This window comes from Penicillium canescens, assembly GCF_028828765.1.
Source record: "Penicillium canescens strain IBT 15451 chromosome Unknown utg000004l_segment0_segment0, whole genome shotgun sequence".
Taxonomy (NCBI): Eukaryota; Fungi; Ascomycota; class Eurotiomycetes; order Eurotiales; family Aspergillaceae; genus Penicillium; species Penicillium canescens.
In genome coordinates this window covers 4138863-4159355 of record NW_026703966.1, presented here as the reverse complement: position 1 = coordinate 4159355, position 20493 = coordinate 4138863, and the positions used below count along the sequence as shown (strand labels likewise).

Here is a 20493-nt window from a genome sequence, read left to right as displayed (position 1 = left end):
GTTACAAAAGATATTTACGCTAAATTACTAGCCGAATAGGCAAACAAGAAATATAGTAGACGTCATCTCCTATTGAAGATCGTATTTTTGTTGCATCCACAGAACGAGACTATTCTCCTTCGTGCCTAGCATATACTATTAGAGGCAATTGCTAGAGCCGCTGGGGTGGCAAAAGCTGTCTACCGCGGCTCGTACCCTGAGTGAATATTCTATCAGGATTGGGTTGTGACTGGCCGAACCCTGCATTAAATACGGAGATGGGCCAATAATTATTGTTTCTTTGCTTTATGATCAGGTTCTCAATGAATATATGGAACGCTCACGTACTGAGTCCAAGAATAGCTAGTTGTAAACGTCTAAGCTTTACCTTGTTATAATCCGGCCAATAGCTTGGAAAATGCATTTCAATGATTTCGTGGCTAAGACCACAGGGGTTAGTATCCAAGCTCTGACGAGGGGAACAAAATTAAATAGATTGCTTGTCATGTTAGATGCAATGTTTAAGTAGACCTCTCCTAGGCCTTCTGTAACATGAAACCAGTACCAATATCAATCAATATACCCACTTTGTTGAGAAATCTCATAATCTTGTTCAAAGTTCTCTTATGTCACATTCAGAGACCGTAGCTTGGTTCGGATCAAAAGAAACCGGAAATCAATGATAGATGTGCTGGTACGAAGATTCCAACCAACGACAGTCGTTCTATTTTTGTGCACTTGGAACGAACCATACATGGTATATCCTAGGTACGGATAGATGCTATCCGTGAAGGTGGTCTATTTGCCCAAAACAAAGAGTCGGCAGATAGAAAAGGTATGTAATTGCGGGGGGACGGTCGTGCTGATCAACGTCATGACTACAACCGCGTCCTGCATCAAACATCATAGCTGCGGGGGTGCCAAAAAAGTACAGTATTGTACGTAGAAATGATTATATCAAAATGTTGTAGTGGTTGTAACCGGTCCAAAGGGCTGCAAGCCTGTGTATGTTGCTCTAAATATCGGATTTGAAGCTGTCCTCGTGATCCTGATCGGGGTGCGGCCGTTGTATAAGTGCGTTTAGGGTCCTATTCACTAAGTAAACCCCCTCTTAGCGCCTCAACAATGAATCAGCAATGCCTTACAATATTGGAGCCTATTTTGAATGGCTACCATGCCATTTTTCTAACCTCTCTACCTGTACACCTGTACCTTGAGCTCTGAGAACCAACCTGGGGATTTCCAATCTACCGCACCATCTGCACCCCACAATCCGACGCCTTATTCGCGCAGATGAGCGCGACCTAGTCACCTCCTATGTGAACCATGGATTCTACCGAGCGTGTTGAAATCTAATGTCATTAAGTCGGCAACGATATTTATCATCCGATAATGTACAGTCGCTTCGCAAGGAGTTGAAGAAGAATGCCTCTGGCGTTAACCAGGATTCCCTAGAAAGGAAAAGCAAGCGGGGATGCGATTGCTAAGGAACACGCGAGCTGTCTGCACAGGGTCGTTAACGCGGCCTATGTTCTCATTGTGGATGAGGAAGACTTCCAACGAGCCCCATTCGCGGTCCTAAGTAGATATTGTTGGTTTGGGCATTGAATAGAGTAAAGAAGCTGCAAGCTAAAGTACCTATACCAAATTAATAGCTGAGAAATACAAGGTGGTTGACTCGAACAATATATAGATCACATACTTGGAAGCCTGAGATGCAGTTGCTGCCTCAGGCGCCAAGACTGGTCGAATCGCGCCCAATCAATTCGAGCTCTTCCTGCACGTCCGTCTCTAACCGCCCGCAGAGACCTGCAGAGATTCTCGAACTAATATTTGAACATCCTATCATTGGCGGTATCTACCCACTTTGACAAGAAGTCGGTATCTGCTGCTGCGCGCCCAATCCTTGCAGTGGCGAAGACGTGTACGACGTGGCGACGCCCAATCCGGACAACGCAACAACCTCACCGCTTGTACCTCGACGGTCGCATGACACAAGAACCGCAAACACAGTCTCCTCCTTCTTAAGGATTGCATGATTCAATCTTGATCAACCCATCGGCGCTGGATAAGCACTCAGATCTTCTGCAGGGTACGGGGCGTCCTGCTTTCCCCCTGTTACTCGAACACGGCTTTGTCCTTCAGCGTTTCCTTTCCATACATCCTCCAGGATACACAGTCCCACCGATAAAGTCAACTACCCGCACTTCTTTTCGAATCTTGGACTCATTATATAACCCGGGCATGGCAGTTGGTTTCCGGTCTGAGATATCCGCTCCTGTTCATCGAGGAAACAGCACTGCCAAAGAAGCGTGGTCGAGGAAGATGGAGGTGGAAGACGAGTGTGAAGAAACGGTGATTGGAGACAAAGCGAGACATCAAGTGTGCCGCGACCAAGCAATTCAAGATGCCATACCGTCGCATCCACGGCGACGACGACTTCTCTTATCCACCGATAGCGCCTTCGCCGATACGGTTCTTCCATCTCTCATCCACAACCCAAACATCGAGCTGCGCCTGATCACGGACGAACCCTCGGCTTTGCTCACTGGAACGAACAAAATTCCACACTATATGGATACGGTTGATAGCCAAACGTTTGACAAGAAGACCGGGGCGAGGAAATGGCTGAAGGCAAAAACTGCGGAGCTGTGTGAATGGGCGGACATGCTGTTGGTTGCGCCCATTGATGCTGGAGCTCTTGGTGCGATGTTGGCTGGTTTGACAAACACTTTGACCTTGGCGCTGCTTCGTGGTTGGGTGTCAAAGAAACCAGTCGTACTCATTCCAGGAATGACTGTGTCGGAATGGGATCACCCGCTAAGTTCTCGCCAACTTGACGAGATAAGCTGTTTTTGGCCTTGGGTCCGCATTGTTAGGCCTGTGCTCTGGAAGTCAAATGGGCCTGAAGAATTGACAATACTTCCATGGGACGGGCTAAAGGAGTTGCACGAAACATTGGAAACAACATTAAAACTTCCTTCGTGGGATGCTACTTTGACTGGGGCTAGTTTGAATGGCGCGGCCACAGCTACTAAAACTGCATCGACAACTATATACTCACCATTGGCCTCGGGGAGTGGCAGTGGCTCTGCGCTGCGGAGCATCCCGAAACCCGAAGGCAGCGCCCATTTTTTACCTCTCGAGATATGGCTGAACGTTTTTGAAGATCAACTCGGAGATTGGGAAACAGCGAAAGCTGTAGGCATTCCTTCGAATCTCCCTGTCCCCAAAGAATGGCAGAGTCATTTGCTCAAAATGTCCACACCAGCTTCACTCGAATATACCATCCTGCGAGGATCTTTCGCTGCAATTAAAAAGCGAATTGACGCCCTTCCTCGCTGGAAGCCGCTTTCTGACCTTGCATGCCACCTAATAGTCAAGTTTTCCCGAACCGATATCCTCTCCTATCTCACTGAAAACCACTTGGACCTCCTGTGGACAACCTCTCGACTCACCAATATTCCATACCGTGCATCCGCAATTTACGGCAACCCAAAGGTTCTCACCTGGTGGCGTGATGCGCCCGCTCTGCCCAACAAAGAGTACATGGCAGATGCCATGGATGGCGCCTCCCGAGCCGGATATCTCCATGTTCTGGATTGGTGGCTCCATTCTGGCCTTCCGCTGCGGTACAGCGAGCGTGCCCTCGAAGCCGCAAGTGCAGAAGGCCGAATCGACGTACTCGATTGGTGGAAGACTGCTTCCGCCAACGCCCCAGCACACAGCCCTGTACCCCTCAAACCCGGCAAATCCGTCCTTCTTGCAGCACAGATGGGCCGCACTGCATCACTCGCTTGGTGGGATGCATCGGGTATCCCATACAGCCACGCCGAGAACGTTGCTCGCATCTCAAGCACCCACGGCCACGTACATGTTCTCGAGTTCTGGTACCAACTCAAGGGCCCCAAGATGATCTTCGATAATCAGGTGTTGGTCGGCCCCACGAAGAATGGACACGACCATGTGCTGCAATGGTGGAAGACCTGCGGGATGCGCGTTGAGTTCAAAACCTGCGATATTGAAGAAGCGCTCGAAGACGCAGATCCCACATCTGGTGCCGAGGGCCGTGTCCGGCGTTGGTGGGAGCGGAATGGGCTCAACCTTGGAGTTGGTACGAGCGAATGGATGAGATCGAAAGTTTTGTGAAACATTGCATTGATTGCATTGGGGTTTGGGGTTTGGGGTTGATTTTACCTCTTGGCCTTTTACTCTGTTCTGTTTCTGCGGTTGCGTTTTGAATTTTGCATATCACGACTCCGGATGATGACGACCCATAATACCCATTTGAATATTCACAAACTTGTTATTTACTCTCCACGTTGGGGTTTCGGGTGTTTTGATGCTCTACATAGACATACTTTTTTTCTGGTGTACTTAACTTGAACTCGAGATTTTTAAGGTTATTTTATTAGTAACATAGTAACAGTAAAGCTTGTCAGGCAACACGATTAATAGACCATAGCATAGTCATTGTCAATATTCTGGCCCTAGTCCAAATGAAAGGTAACCTCGAAGTTATAGGCTCCCGAGGACCTAGTGGATGTTGCCCAGGCATTGCTGACTCAAGCTTTAGGTCCGCCCCGGCTCATAACGTTAACCCGCGAACAGCCAACGTCACCCAAGTAACCCCCACCGAGTTTGGTGGAACACAATCCATGCTACGAAGGTGCGCCCTAAGACACGTACTGCGCGGTCCAAATGCAAGAACAATACATACCCGCACTTGGCAGCCAAGGGTTTCTTCCCACGACATCCCATTCCATACTACCACAAGGAAGAGGCCCAAAATCGCCCAGTATGCACTCTCAGAGAAGACTCAAGTACGCAGACTAGCGACAGCTGCCATCCCAAGCATTCTCGTACCACCGCTCATCTTCATTGGACTCCTCCTTGGCCTCTGGACCTGGAAATGTTTCTGGATCATCGTCATGCAAAACAAGCTTCTTTACATATCCTGGCTGCCACCATTTACGCGCTCTGAGGTTATATCAGACTATGAAGCCGAGTGCAGACCTGTGAAATGGGAAGAGAAGCAGATACGCAGTCTTGATGGGACTAAATTGGCCGTTTGTGAGGGCCGCATTCCATCCAGCCTTAAGGACCGTGGATCTACGCCTGGCATTTGTGCTTCGAGTTCTCAAAACAAGGAGACTGTGGGATTGAAACGGAAAAGATCTGTTGTTATTTGTTATTTTCAAGGGAATGGTGGTTCAACGCCTATGCGATTACCACTTCTTTCGCAGGTCTTGCGTTCGATTACGGAAGCTTCTAAATCAACAGACGGAACGACATCAGACTCTAGAGACACAGAGTTTACGATCGTTGCGCTGTCATACCGGGGCTACTGGACATCCTCTGGCCGCGCTACACAATCCGGCATCGAGATGGATGCCCAAGCATTCTTAGACTGGGTTTCAAAGACCTACGCGGCCCCAGACACCCATCTTGAACTTGTTCTATGGGGCCACAGCTTAGGAGCAGCAGTTGCTAGCACAGCAACAGCTACCTATCTTCCGCGTCATGAAGACAGGTCGAAATCATCTTCGAAGACATGCAGTGGCCGGCCACTGCCGCCCATCTCTCGGCTGATCTTGGAGGCACCGACCTCCAGTATCAAGGATATGTTGATTGCGCTTTACCCGCAGAAGTGGCTTCCGTACCGATATATGTGGCCCTTTTCTTGGAATACATGGGATATCATGGCGAAAATGAGCGAAATGGCCATGTGGAGAGACCGTGGTAATAGTCTGGCTGGCTCCAAGAGCTTTGTATCTGGCGCGATGAATCCACCACCGCGCTCAATTCCACCGATATTTCTCCTTGCTGCGGAGAAAGATGAGGTTATTCCGGCATACGTGCCGGATCAGCTAGAAAAACAAGCGAAGTCACTCGGCATGCAAATTTACCGGAAAGATGTCCTAGGGGCAATGCACACTGAGGGACCACTCAAACTGGATGGGCGGAAAGCATTGGTGCAATTTATCCTCCATGGTACCCCGACACCGAAAAGCATACCCTCAAAATAATCTCAAGATACCTCATATATGAATGAACATGTAAATACGTCTTATCTACTCCCACTACTGAACATGGACGTGTCTAACCTCCGCCCCTCTCACCAACTCACTAACCTTCCCAATATCCTCTGATACCTCCGACCTCTCAAAATCAACATGGTTCTAAATCTCCTTCCACACGCTGAAGAAGACATATTCCTCATCCTCTCCTTTATCAATGCGCCATGCACCGCAGCAAGAGAATGGTGTTATAGCTGTAGTAGCCAGATGAGATATAATTGCCTTGAAGACAGTGTTGAATTTCTCTTCATTGCTAGCTTCGATGAAATACCTACCTATCGCAATGATTGGTGCCTCGAAAGGGATTGCAAATGTTGAGGGCTGGCGTTATTAGTTAACCACCTCTGAATATATGGCAATATGAAATGAGGGTAAACCGCTCTATGTGCACCAGCAAATAAAGAACAGGTAACGAATGTTATCAAACTCACATCCGCATCCAAATGAAACATCCAATCAACTCCAACAAGATCCGCCAGCTGCACAAGCTGTCCTTGATAATGAACCTGCTGGGCAATATGTGTCTCGAGGGAGTCCCAACCAGCTAACAAATAAAAACGAGATGGGTCTTTAACCTCACGCAGGAAATGGACTTTGTGCTTTGAATGCTCTTCCTGAGCCTGCTGCGCTTGTACAAGACCTGTCTTGACGGAAGGGTCCTCTTGGGCTTTGAAGTGGAGGAGGGCGAGTTCGGTTACGGCCATTTGTGGAATTCATTTGAGATGGAGCCGTTGAAGGAAAATACTGTTGACTGTAGTTCAGTGTTGTTCAATGTCGTTCATTCCTCTTCGTTATATAGTTTGTTGGTGCAGGGGTCGGCCGCGGGATAGCCTGAGCCCAAGACGAAGGATCCAAGGCACCAAACGGCCGCGTTGCAGTGTCGGGAGATTTTTCAATTGGCTGTGACGTGATATCACCCATGTAGAGGCTGCATCCTGCAGTTGTCATTCGTTGGTGCCTGATGAATATTTTTATTTCTTTTTGTCAGATAATCTATGGTTCACTTGGGAGCATGAGGAATAATAGTATCATAAAGCTATGCAATGAGTGCCCAAAAGACTCGAGACATGAGAATAATGGAATCCAATACACCAACAACCAAAAAAGGATGTTCAACTCTCAGAAAAAACGATAGCCAATTGCCTTGGGTATACCAATCAAGTACAGGACTAGACAATCAATAAAGAAACCAAAGCGCAAACGGCAACAATAAAGATAAAAAAAAGCTCATAGGTTGCGACAGACCCGAATCAGACCTCTTTCCTATAGAGTTGTTAGTAAATTGAGGAATATATAACTCGGTGGGGGGAGGAGATGACATACCAAGAGTAGCCTGGTTTCTCAACACCGGGCGTTTTAATAGCGTTCCGATCTCCAAAGGGGTTGTCTTCGTCGTCATCTTCTTCTTCCGACTCGCTCTCACTTTCAAAAATCTGGCGCGAATGTTGCGATGAAGACGCAACAGGAAGACCCTCTGGACGAGCTGGCCGAGGGGGCTTAGGAGGATTGATATTAAGACCGGCAAGTCCGCCGTGCACATCTTCATCGAGGCCAAGTCCATGTCTTTCTTTCCAATTGCCCTCGAGAATATCATCGTCACTGTCACTGTCGTAGTCCACACTCTTATCGAGCACCTCGAAGGCCATCAATGCTGTCACAAGCTCCTCATTCGCGTGGATCAGTCCACCCAGGAACTCCTCGCTTTCGATATACTGAATATACCGGAGAATTTGATGGCGAAGCGACTTGCACTTATCGAAGCGGTTAATACATTCTGCATCTTCACTTACTCGGTTCGTCTCACGGTTGACGAGTTTGAGTGCGTTCAAGAGGTCAGTGCTCGCAACGGAGGAAGCAGCAAGCGTTTGTAAGATTTCTGGGCGTTCTTTCTCCAAGTTGAAACCTTTGCTGCCCATACTGATTGAGAGCTTCTTGTCCCTCTTGTCCTTCTTGGCCTTGGCCTTCTGCTTCGGGCTGGTCAAAACTGTAGATGGACCAGTACCAGCTGACACCGAGACAACATGACCCATTGGAGGCCCATTCGAGTCCGAACCCTCCCGTAAGACCTTGGCTTTGGCCTGGTTCGCAGGCTGCTTGCGCTTCGGGAGTTGTTTGTACAATGCCGTGACCTTGGCCATGCCAGGAGTGTCCTTAAAGGTCACCGCCCATTGTCCAAAGATCTGTTTGCACTTTTGTTTCACAAGAGGATCAGATACAGAGTCGGTACCTGCGATTCGGAGACGCTCGAGAAGTGCCTCGTCGGCGAACTCGCGCAAGAAGCGGTCTCCAGCATTTTGAACCAAGAAATCGAGAATGACAAGCGCACGCAGTTGGCGATGGAGGTTGCCGTATTTTCTGCATTGGTTAGATTAGAATAAAAAACCACATGAGTTAGGTCTACACTTACAGTTTCTTACGCAGGGCCCGGCTAGCTTCTGTCGGACCACTGGCCTGAATGCGCACTACCTCCACCAAGTCGACGATACCACTGGAGTCTTCCACCTCATATTGTTCACTCGTAAGAACCTCCACTTGTACGGTCACTGCCGAGTATGGTTTCTATGCGCAAGCTGTCAGCGTTGCCGGGAGGTTCTGGGGTCGTTGGGGAGTGACTTACAGACGACTGGAACATATTGACTGAGGAAGACTGAACAGGAGCCCGATGCAGGAAACAAATTGTTGTGTTTCAATGTACCAGAGAAGAATCAGGCAGTTCCACTGGTATTAAATCAGCCCACAGCCACAAGCACCCCGCGTGGATATGTCGATATAGAAGGGACCCCGCACGGCACTGTTTACACAACGGTCGGTGGAATTGAGGAGGTAACGAGAGATCGATGGTGATATTCAGGAGGTGAAACAGCTATTAAAGAAAGGTCCAAGACAATATTGGGCCACAAAAGCCAGCACAAAAGATCCGCAGCGCTTGCGATGCTTTTCACGTGGTAATGTCGGTGACGTCGAAGGTCGCAGGAGGTCTTGGCGCCCGTTGATCGTCCGACAAGTCCAGACAGAAGGGACTCAACAGCAGAGTGAAAATATGAAGCAATAGGAGTTGCGAATTGGACTTGTTACAGGGAAGAAGGGAAGCCGAAACAGTTTAACCTTATCGGCCCCTCGTGACTACTCCGGCCCAAAGGGGTTAGCGCGGGGTTGGATGCCTGAGGGAACAGAATGGAGAAACGACGTAGTTCCCTGAAGACTTGGAGAGTGCTCAATTTCGAGCTTCATCGCCTATCAGTTGATCTTCTGTTCATGAAGCATTCAATTGCAAGGGATCCATCCCCCCGTTTTTATTTGTTACGCGTCCTGTCCCGCTTGGTGGTCTGCTCCACCCTCGTCCTGGCACTCAGTGTGGCTCTCACCCGCTCTCGTCTCTCCCTCCTTCTCCCCCACCTTTCTTCCAACCACAAAATCATGTCCTACCAACAAGAACGCTACATCGCCGAACTAGCCGTCCAGCGGGCGTGCCTTCTGACCCAGAAGGTCTTCTTCGAGAAGGCCAAGGGTACCGTCTCCAAGGACGACAAGTCCCCCGTTACCATTGGCGACTTCGGCGCCCAGGCCCTGATTATTTCGGCCATCCGCAAGAACTTCCCCAATGACGAGATCGTTGCCGAAGAGGAGGCCAGCTCTCTCCGTGAGGACAAGGACCTCAGCGCTGAGATCTGGCGCCTGGTCAAGGACATCAAGCTCGACGATGCGGAAAGCGACAACCTGCTCGGTGGTCCCCTTGCCAGTGAGCAGAGTATGCTGGACATCATTGACAACGGCAACAGTGCCGGTGGTCCTAAGGGCCGCATCTGGGCCCTCGACCCCATCGACGGCACCAAGGGCTTCCTCCGTGGCGGTCAGTACGCCGTCTGCCTCGGCCTGATGGTCGACGGCGACGTCAAGGTCGGTGCCATCGGTACCCCTAACCTCCCCATCGATGACGCTGCCGCCATTGATGCCAGCACCGGCGCCCAGCAGTCCGAGTCTGCCGGCAATGGTGTGCTCTTCTCCGCCATCCAGGGTGAGGGTGCCACCAGCCGCCCTCTGGCCAGCGGTGCTCTTGCTGCTAGCAAGCCTATCTCGATGCGCCCCGTTGCCAAGATCTCGGACGCCGTTTTCTGTGAGGGTGTTGAGGCTGCGCACTCCGCCCAGGGCGACAACGCCGCCGTCGCTGAGCGTCTCGGCATTACCGCCCCTAGCGTGCGACTGGACTCGCAGGCCAAGTACTGCTCCATTGCTCGTGGTGCTGGTGACATCTACCTGCGCCTCCCCGTCAAGAAAGACTACCAGGAAAAGATCTGGGATCACGCCGCTGGTGACCTGATTGTGCGCGAGGCTGGCGGTCAGGTGACTGACATCTACGGCAACCGTTTGGACTTCAGCAAGGGCCGGACCTTGGCTGCCAACAAGGGTGTCGTTGCTGCTCCCAAGGCTTTCCAGGACCAGGTCATTGACGCTGTCAAGGTAGTTCTGAAGCTGTAATTGAGTTTAAGATGTATCATTTGTCGTCTATTCACGGCAATTGGGCTCCTGGGGAGCAATCACGCTAGCTGCATCTGAAGTAGATTTGTGATACCATCACTGTGAGAAATAAAAAGTACATATTGACGATAAGAGTACAGAACACGGAACCAAGACAACACGTCCCGCGTAGTATAAAGGTAGAAATCACTTCCAGACTATTTGATCTTCTTGGCCTTGAGCTTGATAGTCTCCCCGTTGACGAAAATACCCTTGCCCTTGTAAGGCTCGGGGCGTCTCCAATCCCGGATCTCAGCCGCGAACTGGGTCACAACCCGCTTGTCGACACCCTCAAGCAGGATGCGGGTCGGCTGCGGTGTGCTTGCTTCGATTCCCTTGGGAATAGGGAGCTCAATCGGGTGGGAAAATCCGACCTTCAGGGAAACGAACTTCTGACCGGGGAAGGTGGCCACGGCCGTCGTGGCCGTCTCTTCGATGGTGGCTCTGTAACCAACACCAACCATACTCAATACACAAACATGGCCTTCGGAGACGCCGAGAATGTGGTTCTGGAGGAGTGCGCGGGTGGTTCCTGAGATAAGCCAAAGCGTTAGACTTGCTGCGTGGACCGCAGAATCGGGAGATGAAAAGAACAACACATACCCCACATAGCCCGCTGGTGAGGGACCTCTGCATCCAAGACAGACAAGGTAGCCTTCTGGCCAGCCTCATCGGGAGTAACAGTAAGGAATGAGGGAATGCTCAGGGACATCTCGCCTGCAAATCAGAACAATCAGTATCCACTCGATAACTTTCATCCAGAACCGATACTTACCCCTGGGACCCTTGATCTCAGCCGCATACTTGGCAATATCTTTTCCGCGCGTTCGGACCAGAGATTTGGGAAGGTCGACGAGCTTGAATGACACCTCTGGGGGAATGGAGATCGCGGCACCTCCAACTCGGGACTGCGCCGGGGACGTGGTCGAGAAGGCTCGGGGGAGAATGCGGGGGCAAGGAAGATGGGTAATGAGCTGCGCTGGGAGGCTTCCCGGAGTAGCTGCCGGGCACAGCGTTGGGGTATAGAGGCTGACATGGTTGCGCGTTGTGTTCGGGTGCTGTGCTGCGTTGCGGACTTTCTCGATTTTGTTGCGGATGGCTTTTGCCCGATGAAGGTTAGCGCGCACGTGACCATCTATATTGTCTCTAGTCTGAGCATTTTATGCAATTGATCTTTGAATATCGTCAAATTGTTGTTTGTATCATGTAGAATATGTTGATCTGACAAGGCTTTATGGTAATCTCACAAAAATGCCTGTACGTGATGTAGCTCTCACTTCTTGGTCACCGAAGAGGCGTAGTATAGCAACAATTCTATTAAAAGACACCAGATTGGAAAATCGACATGAAGGGTCAATTGAGATAACTGAGGGGCTTTTAAAACAAAAGATGAGCAGACATAGCCGACTGTCAAACAATCTGGATATCAAGAGTCACTTTCGAAGTGAGCTTGTTTCTTTCCTTCTGACAATCTGCTTCCGATCTTCTCCCTTCGCATCGCTCCCAGGTGGCCAACTACACAGTCCAACTACACGCCAGAGATTGAAGACCTGGTAGGGCCTGCCTGCAATTTACATCCACGACCAAACCTCAACAGCACATGCCCAAGATGAAGGCAGCCGTGGTTTCGCAGCTTCTTTTCTACATTATACTGCCACTAGCTGGCTCCAGTGACGTGAGGCCATCGCAAAAAGGTGAGTCGCAGAGTCAGATACCCCATGTCCGGCTACTAACCAGTGAAGGTGATCTTCCAATCCTTATACCGAAGCAACCAGAAATCGACGCGATCTCTTCGCTAGGCTCTGGAGCACGAAATGAAGATACGACCTTCAAAGAAGCAATCCAACTCCTTGACTCGCTCAACTCATCACCCTCGTGCAACCGAATCGCAGCGACGAGGCTGGTAGTGTCATGCCAGGCATTCAGCGGCGGCAAAGATGGCACGCATGCAGACAGTCCTGAAACCATGGATCTTGTGCGGTCTATCTACGCAGCACGACTGGCAATATGCGAGATCGAGGGTGCCGGTGCCGCGATACCCCCGTCATGCCTTCCAGTGACGGTGTCACCCCCTCCTCAGAAGAGTCGTTTCGGATTTGTGTCTCGCCACAAATCCTCCGACAATGTTTCAGATAAGATGCCACGGGAGGTCCTAGAAGACTGTCTCCGGGCGATTGAGTCGCGCCCTCAATGGTGGACGTCATACAGCAACAGCCGACAGAATGCCCTGGTCATTTGCCAAGCCTCGCGGGTCGAGACAGAGAAGGAGGAGCTGCTCGACCTTCATCGATCCATTGCCAAAGGCAGCCTGAAACTCAACAGTGGCATTCGCGACGCTTTGCGAGATGCAGTGGCACAGTCTGAACAGCAACAATTATTTATGGAAGCTGTTCAGGTTCTACAGGAGAAGATTGTGATGGACATGGAACAGACCGACTCGCTATTTCAACGAACTTTCGGCAACTTCCTTCGAGAAATCGAGTTAGGGATTGGATGCCTCCAAAACAGTATATCCTCGGCTTTGTTCAGCTTACGGACAGGAACTGAAGTTCTTGAAAAGGTCAGTCTCAAAGATAACTGTTTATTAAAGTGATGCTGACCGTGGATTAGGACATTCACAATGTTTCAAGCCAGGTAGGCGCCCTTCAGCAGGCCCTACAGACTGTGCAGCAGGATGCTCTTGCTAGAAACCAAGAGGCAACACTGGTACAGGAGAGCAACGCCATTGCCCATGGCAATCTTGCGGCCTCTTTACATCTATCACTCGAGTCACTTCTAGACTCCGACATGGTGCGGATATACAGAGGAATGCAAAAGTTTGACGCTGCCATGGTATGATTATCCAGATCCTCTTTGAAGGAAGACTGCTGACGCTTATCGCCACTCCAGGAATGGTTGACGAGCCGAATGAACATGATTCTCGAGCAAGAGACCCGAATGGCCGAGGTGCGAACCCCACTTGCATGTTCCCGATTACCTGCTGATTCCTTAAGCGACTTCACACTATGGAGACATTCATGCATCAATCCGAATCAAAAGCGAGCGAATTACAAACAGCCCAAGAACAGCAAACAGAAGCGCTTGCTGCACATTCCCGCACTCAGGAGGCAATCCAATTCCACGCTCAAGTATCGCAGGCTCTGCTGAACAAAGCCAACATCGCAGCTGCCAATCTGCAAAGCATAATTGACGACGCAGCTATCAAATATAAAAGTGGTCCTGGTCTCCGCATTGAAGGTTATTCCGCATGGTCTCTCTGTGGTATCCTTCTCCTGATCATCGCGGCCCAGAACTTCAAAGTTGCGATTTCATTATTATTTCTTATTCTCGGTATGTTTGGCCATTTCGAAGTTCTAAAGCAAACCTGCAGGTTTCTAACACTGTGTATAGCGCATTCTATGGCGCCGACAATCCTTCCCTTCTTTTAGTTATATCACGAAAAACACTTACAACTAACGACCTTCATACACCGTTCTAATTTTCATTTTACTTGCATTACTTTCCCTTCTGTTTTCCTTTTTGCTTTTTAGCCATCTCAATTATCTAAAGACTTTGCATCATAGCTATTGCATTCTAATGATTAGTTTATAAAGATAATATAATTCAATGTTGCGGCGCATTGTTTCTTACGAGTACTTTATCTGTCTCCTGTGAGCAAACAATGTGCTGACACTAGGCAGATTACTTCTACGCCAGCAGTTTGGTAGTTTTTGATAAGGTCATGCCTGCCCCCCCCCCCTTTAGCCTTTGTCTCTCGTGATTGTGAATACCGTCGTCGGCTTATCCGTGAACCAATCACACGTAAACCTTTAGCATCTCCATTTAATTAGCCTGCCCTAGTCTAATCAGTATTACACTTCCCTTGTGGGAATTTGTCCTAGCGTCTGGTCATAAAGTGATGAACCCTATCTACAAATATTGGACTCGGTGTTATCCTTTACACCTTTCCTATGCACTAGCTATGTCAAGATCTGGCTATAAAGTCAATTATATTACTTTTTCTTAATAAGGATTGGGCACTGATTGGACAATGTAATAAGTGTAACGGAAACATTCCTCGATACTTGGAAAATATAGCTTAGGACATAGAATCAGCTGCTGGGTTAGAAAGGCGTAGAGGAACAAAAGGAGACTACATCCGCTATCTCCCACCGCTTAGTTGTCTCTTGACTTTGAATAGGCCCTTATCGATTCCGACCCTCAAATATATACGAAGTGTACAGTATCAGCTTGTCCTCAGTACCCATCCTAAAAGGGTTAAAACTAAGGCTTGAACTTCTCTACCGATTATTGTACTATACATTAGGCTATACATGAAGATAGTTCAAAATGAAATAGTGATTTCTTGGATAAGGTATCGGCCCCTAAAAATGCTTAGCGCCGGCTGCCCAGAATAAAGATTTAGCAATGTGGGTATCAGTGGGGCGAGTCTAGCCAATTAAAGATGGCTCATTCCGCAATATCAAAATGTTATCTAGATAGGGATAAATTGAGGGCAAAGTTAGTGAAGTTGCCTAGAAGTAGCGAGAGAAACCTGTACAGCCTCGACGAGTGGTATCAACTCATCTGTATAACTCAGCCCTATCCGACCAGGACCTGAAACTAAGTTCAGCCAGCGGCCCTCAACCACGGCCTGAAGGCCTTTCTCCGTCGCGTCCGCCGCGGCGACGCCCCTGAGACGTCTTCTATGGGGGTTTTCATGTCCCTTGCAGTCCAAATTGCGGGTGCTGCGGGCACTGTTCTGCCGGCTTGGGACCCAGCTTGAGTACTGTAAGTGACCCATTGGTACAACAGTTCCGCATGTAATAATCTTGATTCACATCTAACTTGTGAGTTGCGACAGCATCACCATCCCGAGACGCTCCCGCTAGACGTATAGTAGCGAGAGAAAACGCCTGTGGGCGCATAACAAGAAGATCTGGGGAGCCTGCGCCGTCACGAATGTGGCGTGGGCCCGGCCTGCCCCATGACAACCATATACATATTTGGCATTTGTTCCTGGGTCGGCGTGCCGCCAGTATGATCCAAAAGTCTGATAGTCGGCTTTCGTTGTGCAAGCTGTGTAGCAGTACCACCGTAGTGAGTCGATCTAATGTGCTGTGCTAGTATTGTTGGCACGATGTGTATGAAGAGAAGATTTTCTCGAGGGTATCATATTGAAAATCTATACTAACGCTTAACGACCTCAATTCTCTCCACACGAGGACGCACCCTCATCTCCATCGGCCATGGAGGCATCTTCAGCACCAGCGTCCGCAACAGCGACACCCGCTGCAGCGGCCTTCTGCTCTCTTGCTTTCTGTCTGCGCTTGAGCTTCCTCGCATGGTTCTTGCGATTCCGCTTCTCGGCCTCCGTCTCTTTAGCAGCCTGTGCAGCAATAACGCGCTTGCGCAGCTGGACTCGGCGCTTCTTGCCGGGCTTCTTGCGGGTGAGTGGGCTTTTCGAGACAGGGGCGCCTTCTACCACATACACAGGGGCGCTACCAGCTGGCCGTGGAAGTTTCGTCTGATGGCGTTTTAGATGGATCACTCGCCAGGGCAGATGGCAGCCGGGCTATACTCCGGGTTAGCGACAACAAAATCACAAGACCAGAAATGTGAGAGGTGTATGCGAGGTCCATCATGGGACGAAAGGGACTTACCCAGGCTTGTGACTGAGCCCATGTCAGCATGTGCTCTCCGGTGACGGCCATATCCTCAAATTGTCGCTTCTTCTCTGCAATACTGTCCTCATCTTCCGATGAAACGTCTGAATTGCGTGTTCCCAAAAGCGAAGGCGTAGAGAAGTAATAGTCCCATCCCCGCGAAGCCTTCACGAATCGTCCCTCGGAACCACCAGCTCCCGGTGAGGGTGACCGCAATCGGATGCGCAACTTCTGTGTGACCGTGGAAGGCTGTGCATCGGTTCCTGTGGATTTCTTCTGGGATTTTCCTGTTGAGTTGGCCTCCGCATCTTTTTCTGACCCATTGGTCGCATTTTCTGTCGATTTTGCGGGGGCACTGAACAGCCGGAATTCGAATTCTTGCTCCTCATCGTCATCCTCTGGCTGTGGGGGATCGTTTTCTTGTACAGCTGTATCTTGTATGGCAATCAATTCATCGAGATTGAGTAGTTTCCCTAGACGGGCTCGTGCGTCTTGTGCTTCAGCGTCGTCTGGTGCGGGTGATGGTGAGCGGGATGACACTGGAGAGTGGATGTCATCGCGCCGGATGCTGTACCAAATTAGCCACTAGGTCCACGAGAGCTTATATTGTGATATTCCAATGCATACCGCTTAGCATTTGGTAGATCAAACATTGTGGGTGGTGGTATAAAGAAGTTGCGAAAGGAAAAACGGAATGTTTCCACCGACTCCGCCTTTCTGCGGCCACGGCCTTATCGACGACATGGCACGGACCCCAGCCTGACTTCAGACTTCACCCGATCATTCTCTGCTTGACTCTCCATTGCTTCATTTACGCTTTCGTTTGCACATTCCCACACTCCTTAGTTCGATAATCCCTCACTCTGCTCCAGCTGCCAAGCCAACACAAGTTCCACCTCCCTCGCGATCATTGGGACGATTAATGCCTCGTACCCTTCGCATCGTGCAATCCGACAGCCCACAAGATCCCCGACTCTGATTCCGATCCCTTTAAATGGGTATCTGTGCCTCCTGCCTTGGCGGGAATCGCCATGAGTCTCCTGAGGTGAGTCTCGATTCCGCCATCTATCACCATGTTCAGCGCGCATTACCTCGGCATCATGCGGGATACATGGGATGCCTGTCGAAAAGACTTCTTTCCTAACATTCCTTTCTCCAAGCCCGAGTCATCTCGTCTACTCGATGATGACCCTTATCAGGCTGGGTATGGCTACGGAGCGCTCAACCATGCGCAGCAGGCTAGCCAGCCGGATCCGGAATACGTGAGGCGTGAGAGGGAGGCATTGGAATCTATTTGCCAACGAACTTCGGAGTGAGTATGCACTGGCGTCTGTTTTTCCTATTTCTGGAAATACAAATTTACCGGTCGTTGCTTCTGCTAACCTCCCCTCAGCTCGGTAATTGATATCTGGTCCCTCCAACCACAACCACATCTCCAACCTCAAGCAACCCTCCACACTCCCATCTCTGCATCTCCCGCTCAATCGCAGAAAGGCGAACCAACAACCCCCGCCTCTGCAACTCGGGCTTCACCATCAAGCCGTCCTTCCTCCGGCGCTGATGGCAACGTCCCCAAACACTGGGGTGAAGTTGTCGTCAACCCAAACAAGAAGCGATCTCGTCCCGACATGAAGACAGATATCAACGTCAAACACGATGTCTTTGGGGTCTTGAACGTCAACTAGGTGGCTCGGCCATCGCTACGTATTGACGATGACGACGGACACGATAAATAACGGGCTGTGTGGTCGATGTCATACGATTAAGGGTACCGGAAGACCCATTCTTTTCTCTATACTTTGTTTGCACTTTTTGGGGGGTTTTGTTCTTTGCATGGATCGCAGGCCGACTGTTTTCGCACATACATAGCCATTTCTTCTTGTTCCCTCCTTTCTCTAGTCTGTTAATACCCAGTGGCGCAGACTATCTCCTTTGTCAGATCTTCTTGGTTTCTCTTCTTTCTTCTTGTTGGCGTGTTTGCAGACATTTTTGTGATTTTCATCTTTAGGTTTGTCGTCATATCATCTTGTCGGATATGCACTGTTTGTTTGTATAGTCCATATCCAGTGTGATTATCTGCTTATCTTTTCATAGCATAGAACACAATTTGAAGTACCTTCGCGGGTTATTTTCTGCATTTCGTTCGTCCTATGCTAACACCTTTATTCCAGATACGGGACGAATTAAGTGGCAAACCATTTCATAGTAAAGAGGAGAGTTCTCTGTAAATTCAGTTTCACACTACTGATTGGAGATGACAAGATGTCATGACGAACAATTAAAAGATCCACACTCCCTATGTCCACGAGAAATTGCGCGTGAGCATACTCAACCATGACTCCAACCACAACCATCGCAAATGCTCAAGTACATCGAAATAATAGGATAGACGAAGAAATGGAGAAAGAAAAAAGACATTGAAAATGAACACTAAACTCCACGAAAGAAACGCCCGCTGATCCAGTTCCAGATAGGGATGGAGGTATAGAAAGGAGATGGGCGATGCAATATGTTCATACTGGCCCAATCTCGGATTTGGCGGAATCAGTCACGTCAAAGCCCTTTGATTAGACATCATCCATCGTACCAGCTGGCTCTTCACCGCCGGACTCATAGCTGCCGGCTGAGCTCAGCTCATCCTCGGATTCGGTGTCCTCGCCTGCTTCATCCACGGCTTCCTTGCTGGCGTACTTGGCAACATATTCTGTTGAAGATCAGCACTAGAAAGAAGGGGAAGATGGATTCTTTCAGGAAAACATACCCTTTACTTTTGCCTCGTACGCCTTGGGCTCCCGCATCATGAGTGCCGCGGCCTCGCCGTTGAGCGGGTCAGATGGGTTGGGGTAGCGGAGAAGCTGAGGGAGGAAAACTTCGAAAATGTTGAGCATGTCGTACATCGGCGACCATGTCTGATTGATAACATCAAGGCAGACCGATCCTGACCTGTTTCGTAAAAGAACAACTTAGCTTCTGAGCCACCAGTGCAATCCAAATAGCCTTGACTCACAGCTCATCGATGTTCGGGTGGAAGATTCGGTTGACGAATCCAATACTAGGACTCTTGTATGGGTACTGATCGGGCAGCTCGACGTGGATCTTCCAGTGACCTCCGGTAAATGGTGCTGGAATAGTTAGCATGATGTAATGCTGGGGTTCAGTACGGCAAAACATACTCTCTTCGGGCCCCTTGAAACGGACGTAGAATTCTTGCCTATTTATTAAGATTGGTATCTCGAAGGTCCAAACATATTGTTGCAGGGTGTGGCAGATACATACACTATGTCCCAAAGTCAGTGGATTGAGGTATATCCTGTCAAGCGGTGTAGACTTACTATTATCGTTGACCAGCGTCACTTCATAGTCACTCATAAGCCTAGATATCATGTCAGGGTATATTCCAGCCACATAAATTTATCTGCTGGAGTAGATTGAGGGGTGGAAAAAAGCGGTGGCCAGACTGGAAGGGGGAGGGGGGTTCTCGAGCATACATCCTAGCCAAAGGTTAGCGATCAAAAGGAAGACGAGGTCCTCAGACTAAGAGAATATACTTCATGACCTAAAGAAGAACAAAAAGCCATAATTAGCATTGTTGGGGACCGTGATAGCTTATCGCAGTCGCTGCGACGTGACTTACATCAGTCTCGATTCTGCGCTTAGGGCTACTCATGTTGGCGGTGTGGCGAGAAACCAGCTAAGGTATGCGTGCACGATATCGACAATCAACCTTGTATCGCTTTTTGACAGCCGGGGGTGTTTCAAGGCCTCCTGTTCACCCAGCAGATATTCCCGCAATCGGAGCGGGGAAGCAATTGGCGGGGCAGGTGATAGAAGGCGCGTCGGAGGATAGGACGGGTCTGGTGTGGTTGTGGAAGTAAAATTGAAGTAATATGAAGGGCGACTGCTGAAGAAAGCTTGAAATGGCTTGTAGAAGTAGAACAAAGAGAGAGAAGAGCGGAAGTGGGCAGGGCGATGAGATGATGCCTAGATGAGTCAGCATATTGCAGCCCGAACGTGGGAACCATGGAACAATTGCTGATCACTCACTGTTCTTTTACATTATTCGTTGTCCTTTTCTACTGTGCCTTTTCACTGTGCCTTAACTGTCCTTTCTACTCTGTTCCGGAGTACGTTTATCGGAGCTTAGAAAGATATGTTTGTCAATCTTCTTAAGTACTTTTAGCTTGTTGAAATGCCAGCTGGTGGCAGATCGGGAACATGATCTCCTATATCAAGGTGCAATCCTTGCTACCTTAGGGCAACGGATCAAAATATGT

The 20493-nt window shown here is 49.4% G+C and overlaps 10 protein-coding genes across 10 annotated transcripts; 5 read left to right on the top strand and 5 right to left on the bottom strand.

Annotated features, from left to right (window-relative positions):
• Positions 1-2223: 2223 nt before the first annotated feature.
• N7446_006932 (uncharacterized protein) lies at positions 2224-4128 on the top strand (the record flags this gene model as incomplete). The annotated part of the gene is made up of 1 exon (XM_058515679.1): positions 2224-4128. One exon carries the CDS (start codon positions 2224-2226, stop codon positions 4126-4128), a length of 1905 nt encoding a protein of 634 aa, XP_058372857.1.
• Positions 4129-4910: 782 nt separating this feature from the next.
• N7446_006931 (uncharacterized protein) lies at positions 4911-6008 on the top strand (the record flags this gene model as incomplete). Its single annotated transcript, XM_058515678.1, has 1 exon — positions 4911-6008. One exon carries the CDS (start codon positions 4911-4913, stop codon positions 6006-6008), a length of 1098 nt encoding a protein of 365 aa, XP_058372856.1.
• A 153-nt stretch (positions 6009-6161) lies between these two features.
• On the bottom strand, positions 6162-6763 carry N7446_006930 (uncharacterized protein; the record flags this gene model as incomplete). The annotated part of the gene is made up of 2 exons (XM_058515677.1): positions 6162-6380; positions 6491-6763. 2 exons carry the CDS (start codon positions 6761-6763, stop codon positions 6162-6164), a joined length of 492 nt encoding a protein of 163 aa, XP_058372855.1.
• A 546-nt stretch (positions 6764-7309) lies between these two features.
• On the bottom strand, positions 7310-8691 carry N7446_006929 (LSB5 family protein; the record flags this gene model as incomplete). Its single annotated transcript, XM_058515676.1, has 4 exons — positions 7310-7322; positions 7383-8414; positions 8467-8618; positions 8677-8691. The coding sequence occupies 4 exons, from the start codon at positions 8689-8691 to the stop codon at positions 7310-7312; spliced, it is 1212 nt and encodes a 403-aa protein (XP_058372854.1).
• Positions 8692-9233: 542 nt separating this feature from the next.
• Positions 9234-10535, top strand: N7446_006928 (3'(2'),5'-bisphosphate nucleotidase; the record flags this gene model as incomplete). Its single annotated transcript, XM_058515675.1, has 1 exon — positions 9234-10535. The coding sequence occupies one exon, from the start codon at positions 9234-9236 to the stop codon at positions 10533-10535; it is 1302 nt and encodes a 433-aa protein (XP_058372853.1).
• Positions 10536-10732: 197 nt separating this feature from the next.
• N7446_006927 (mitochondrial 54S ribosomal protein uL6m) lies at positions 10733-11921 on the bottom strand (the record flags this gene model as incomplete). Its single annotated transcript, XM_058515674.1, has 4 exons — positions 10733-11106; positions 11178-11291; positions 11350-11673; positions 11903-11921. 4 exons carry the CDS (start codon positions 11919-11921, stop codon positions 10733-10735), a joined length of 831 nt encoding a protein of 276 aa, XP_058372852.1.
• A 262-nt stretch (positions 11922-12183) lies between these two features.
• N7446_006926 (uncharacterized protein) lies at positions 12184-14002 on the top strand (the record flags this gene model as incomplete). The annotated part of the gene is made up of 6 exons (XM_058515673.1): positions 12184-12268; positions 12317-13134; positions 13185-13406; positions 13464-13520; positions 13568-13904; positions 13965-14002. 6 exons carry the CDS (start codon positions 12184-12186, stop codon positions 14000-14002), a joined length of 1557 nt encoding a protein of 518 aa, XP_058372851.1.
• Positions 14003-15759: 1757 nt separating this feature from the next.
• Positions 15760-16891, bottom strand: N7446_006925 (DUF2011 domain-containing protein; the record flags this gene model as incomplete). The annotated part of the gene is made up of 3 exons (XM_058515672.1): positions 16847-16891; positions 16217-16787; positions 15760-16128 (listed from the first exon to the last, which is right to left on the bottom strand). The coding sequence occupies exons 1-3, from the start codon at positions 16870-16872 to the stop codon at positions 15760-15762; spliced, it is 966 nt and encodes a 321-aa protein (XP_058372850.1). The 5' UTR covers positions 16873-16891.
• Positions 16892-17292: 401 nt separating this feature from the next.
• N7446_006924 (LAMTOR1/MEH1 family protein) lies at positions 17293-18344 on the top strand (the record flags this gene model as incomplete). The annotated part of the gene is made up of 2 exons (XM_058515671.1): positions 17293-17531; positions 17613-18344. The coding sequence occupies 2 exons, from the start codon at positions 17293-17295 to the stop codon at positions 17902-17904; spliced, it is 531 nt and encodes a 176-aa protein (XP_058372849.1). The 3' UTR covers positions 17905-18344.
• A 70-nt stretch (positions 18345-18414) lies between these two features.
• N7446_006923 (E2 ubiquitin-conjugating protein UBC8) lies at positions 18415-20160 on the bottom strand. Its single transcript, XM_058515670.1, has 6 exons — positions 19854-20160; positions 19552-19775; positions 19393-19425; positions 19227-19341; positions 18981-19162; positions 18415-18923 (listed from the first exon to the last, which is right to left on the bottom strand). Exons 2-6 carry the CDS (start codon positions 19601-19603, stop codon positions 18787-18789), a joined length of 519 nt encoding a protein of 172 aa, XP_058372848.1. The 5' UTR covers positions 19604-19775; positions 19854-20160; the 3' UTR covers positions 18415-18786.
• Between the last annotated feature and the right edge of the window lie 333 nt (positions 20161-20493).

Excerpts from the sequence above, each read along its gene's own strand:
- N7446_006923 (XM_058515670.1), bottom strand. The coding sequence starts at position 19,603 with ATGATATCTAGGCTTATGAGTGACTATGAAGTGACGCTGGTCAACGAT. Across the intron at positions 19,342-19,392 it reads TTTCAAGGGGCCCGAAGAGA|CACCATTTACCGGAGGTCAC; the intron begins GTATGTTTTGCC and ends TAACTATTCCAG. Across the intron at positions 18,924-18,980 it reads GTACGAGGCAAAAGTAAAGG|AATATGTTGCCAAGTACGCC; the intron begins GTATGTTTTCCT and ends GATCTTCAACAG.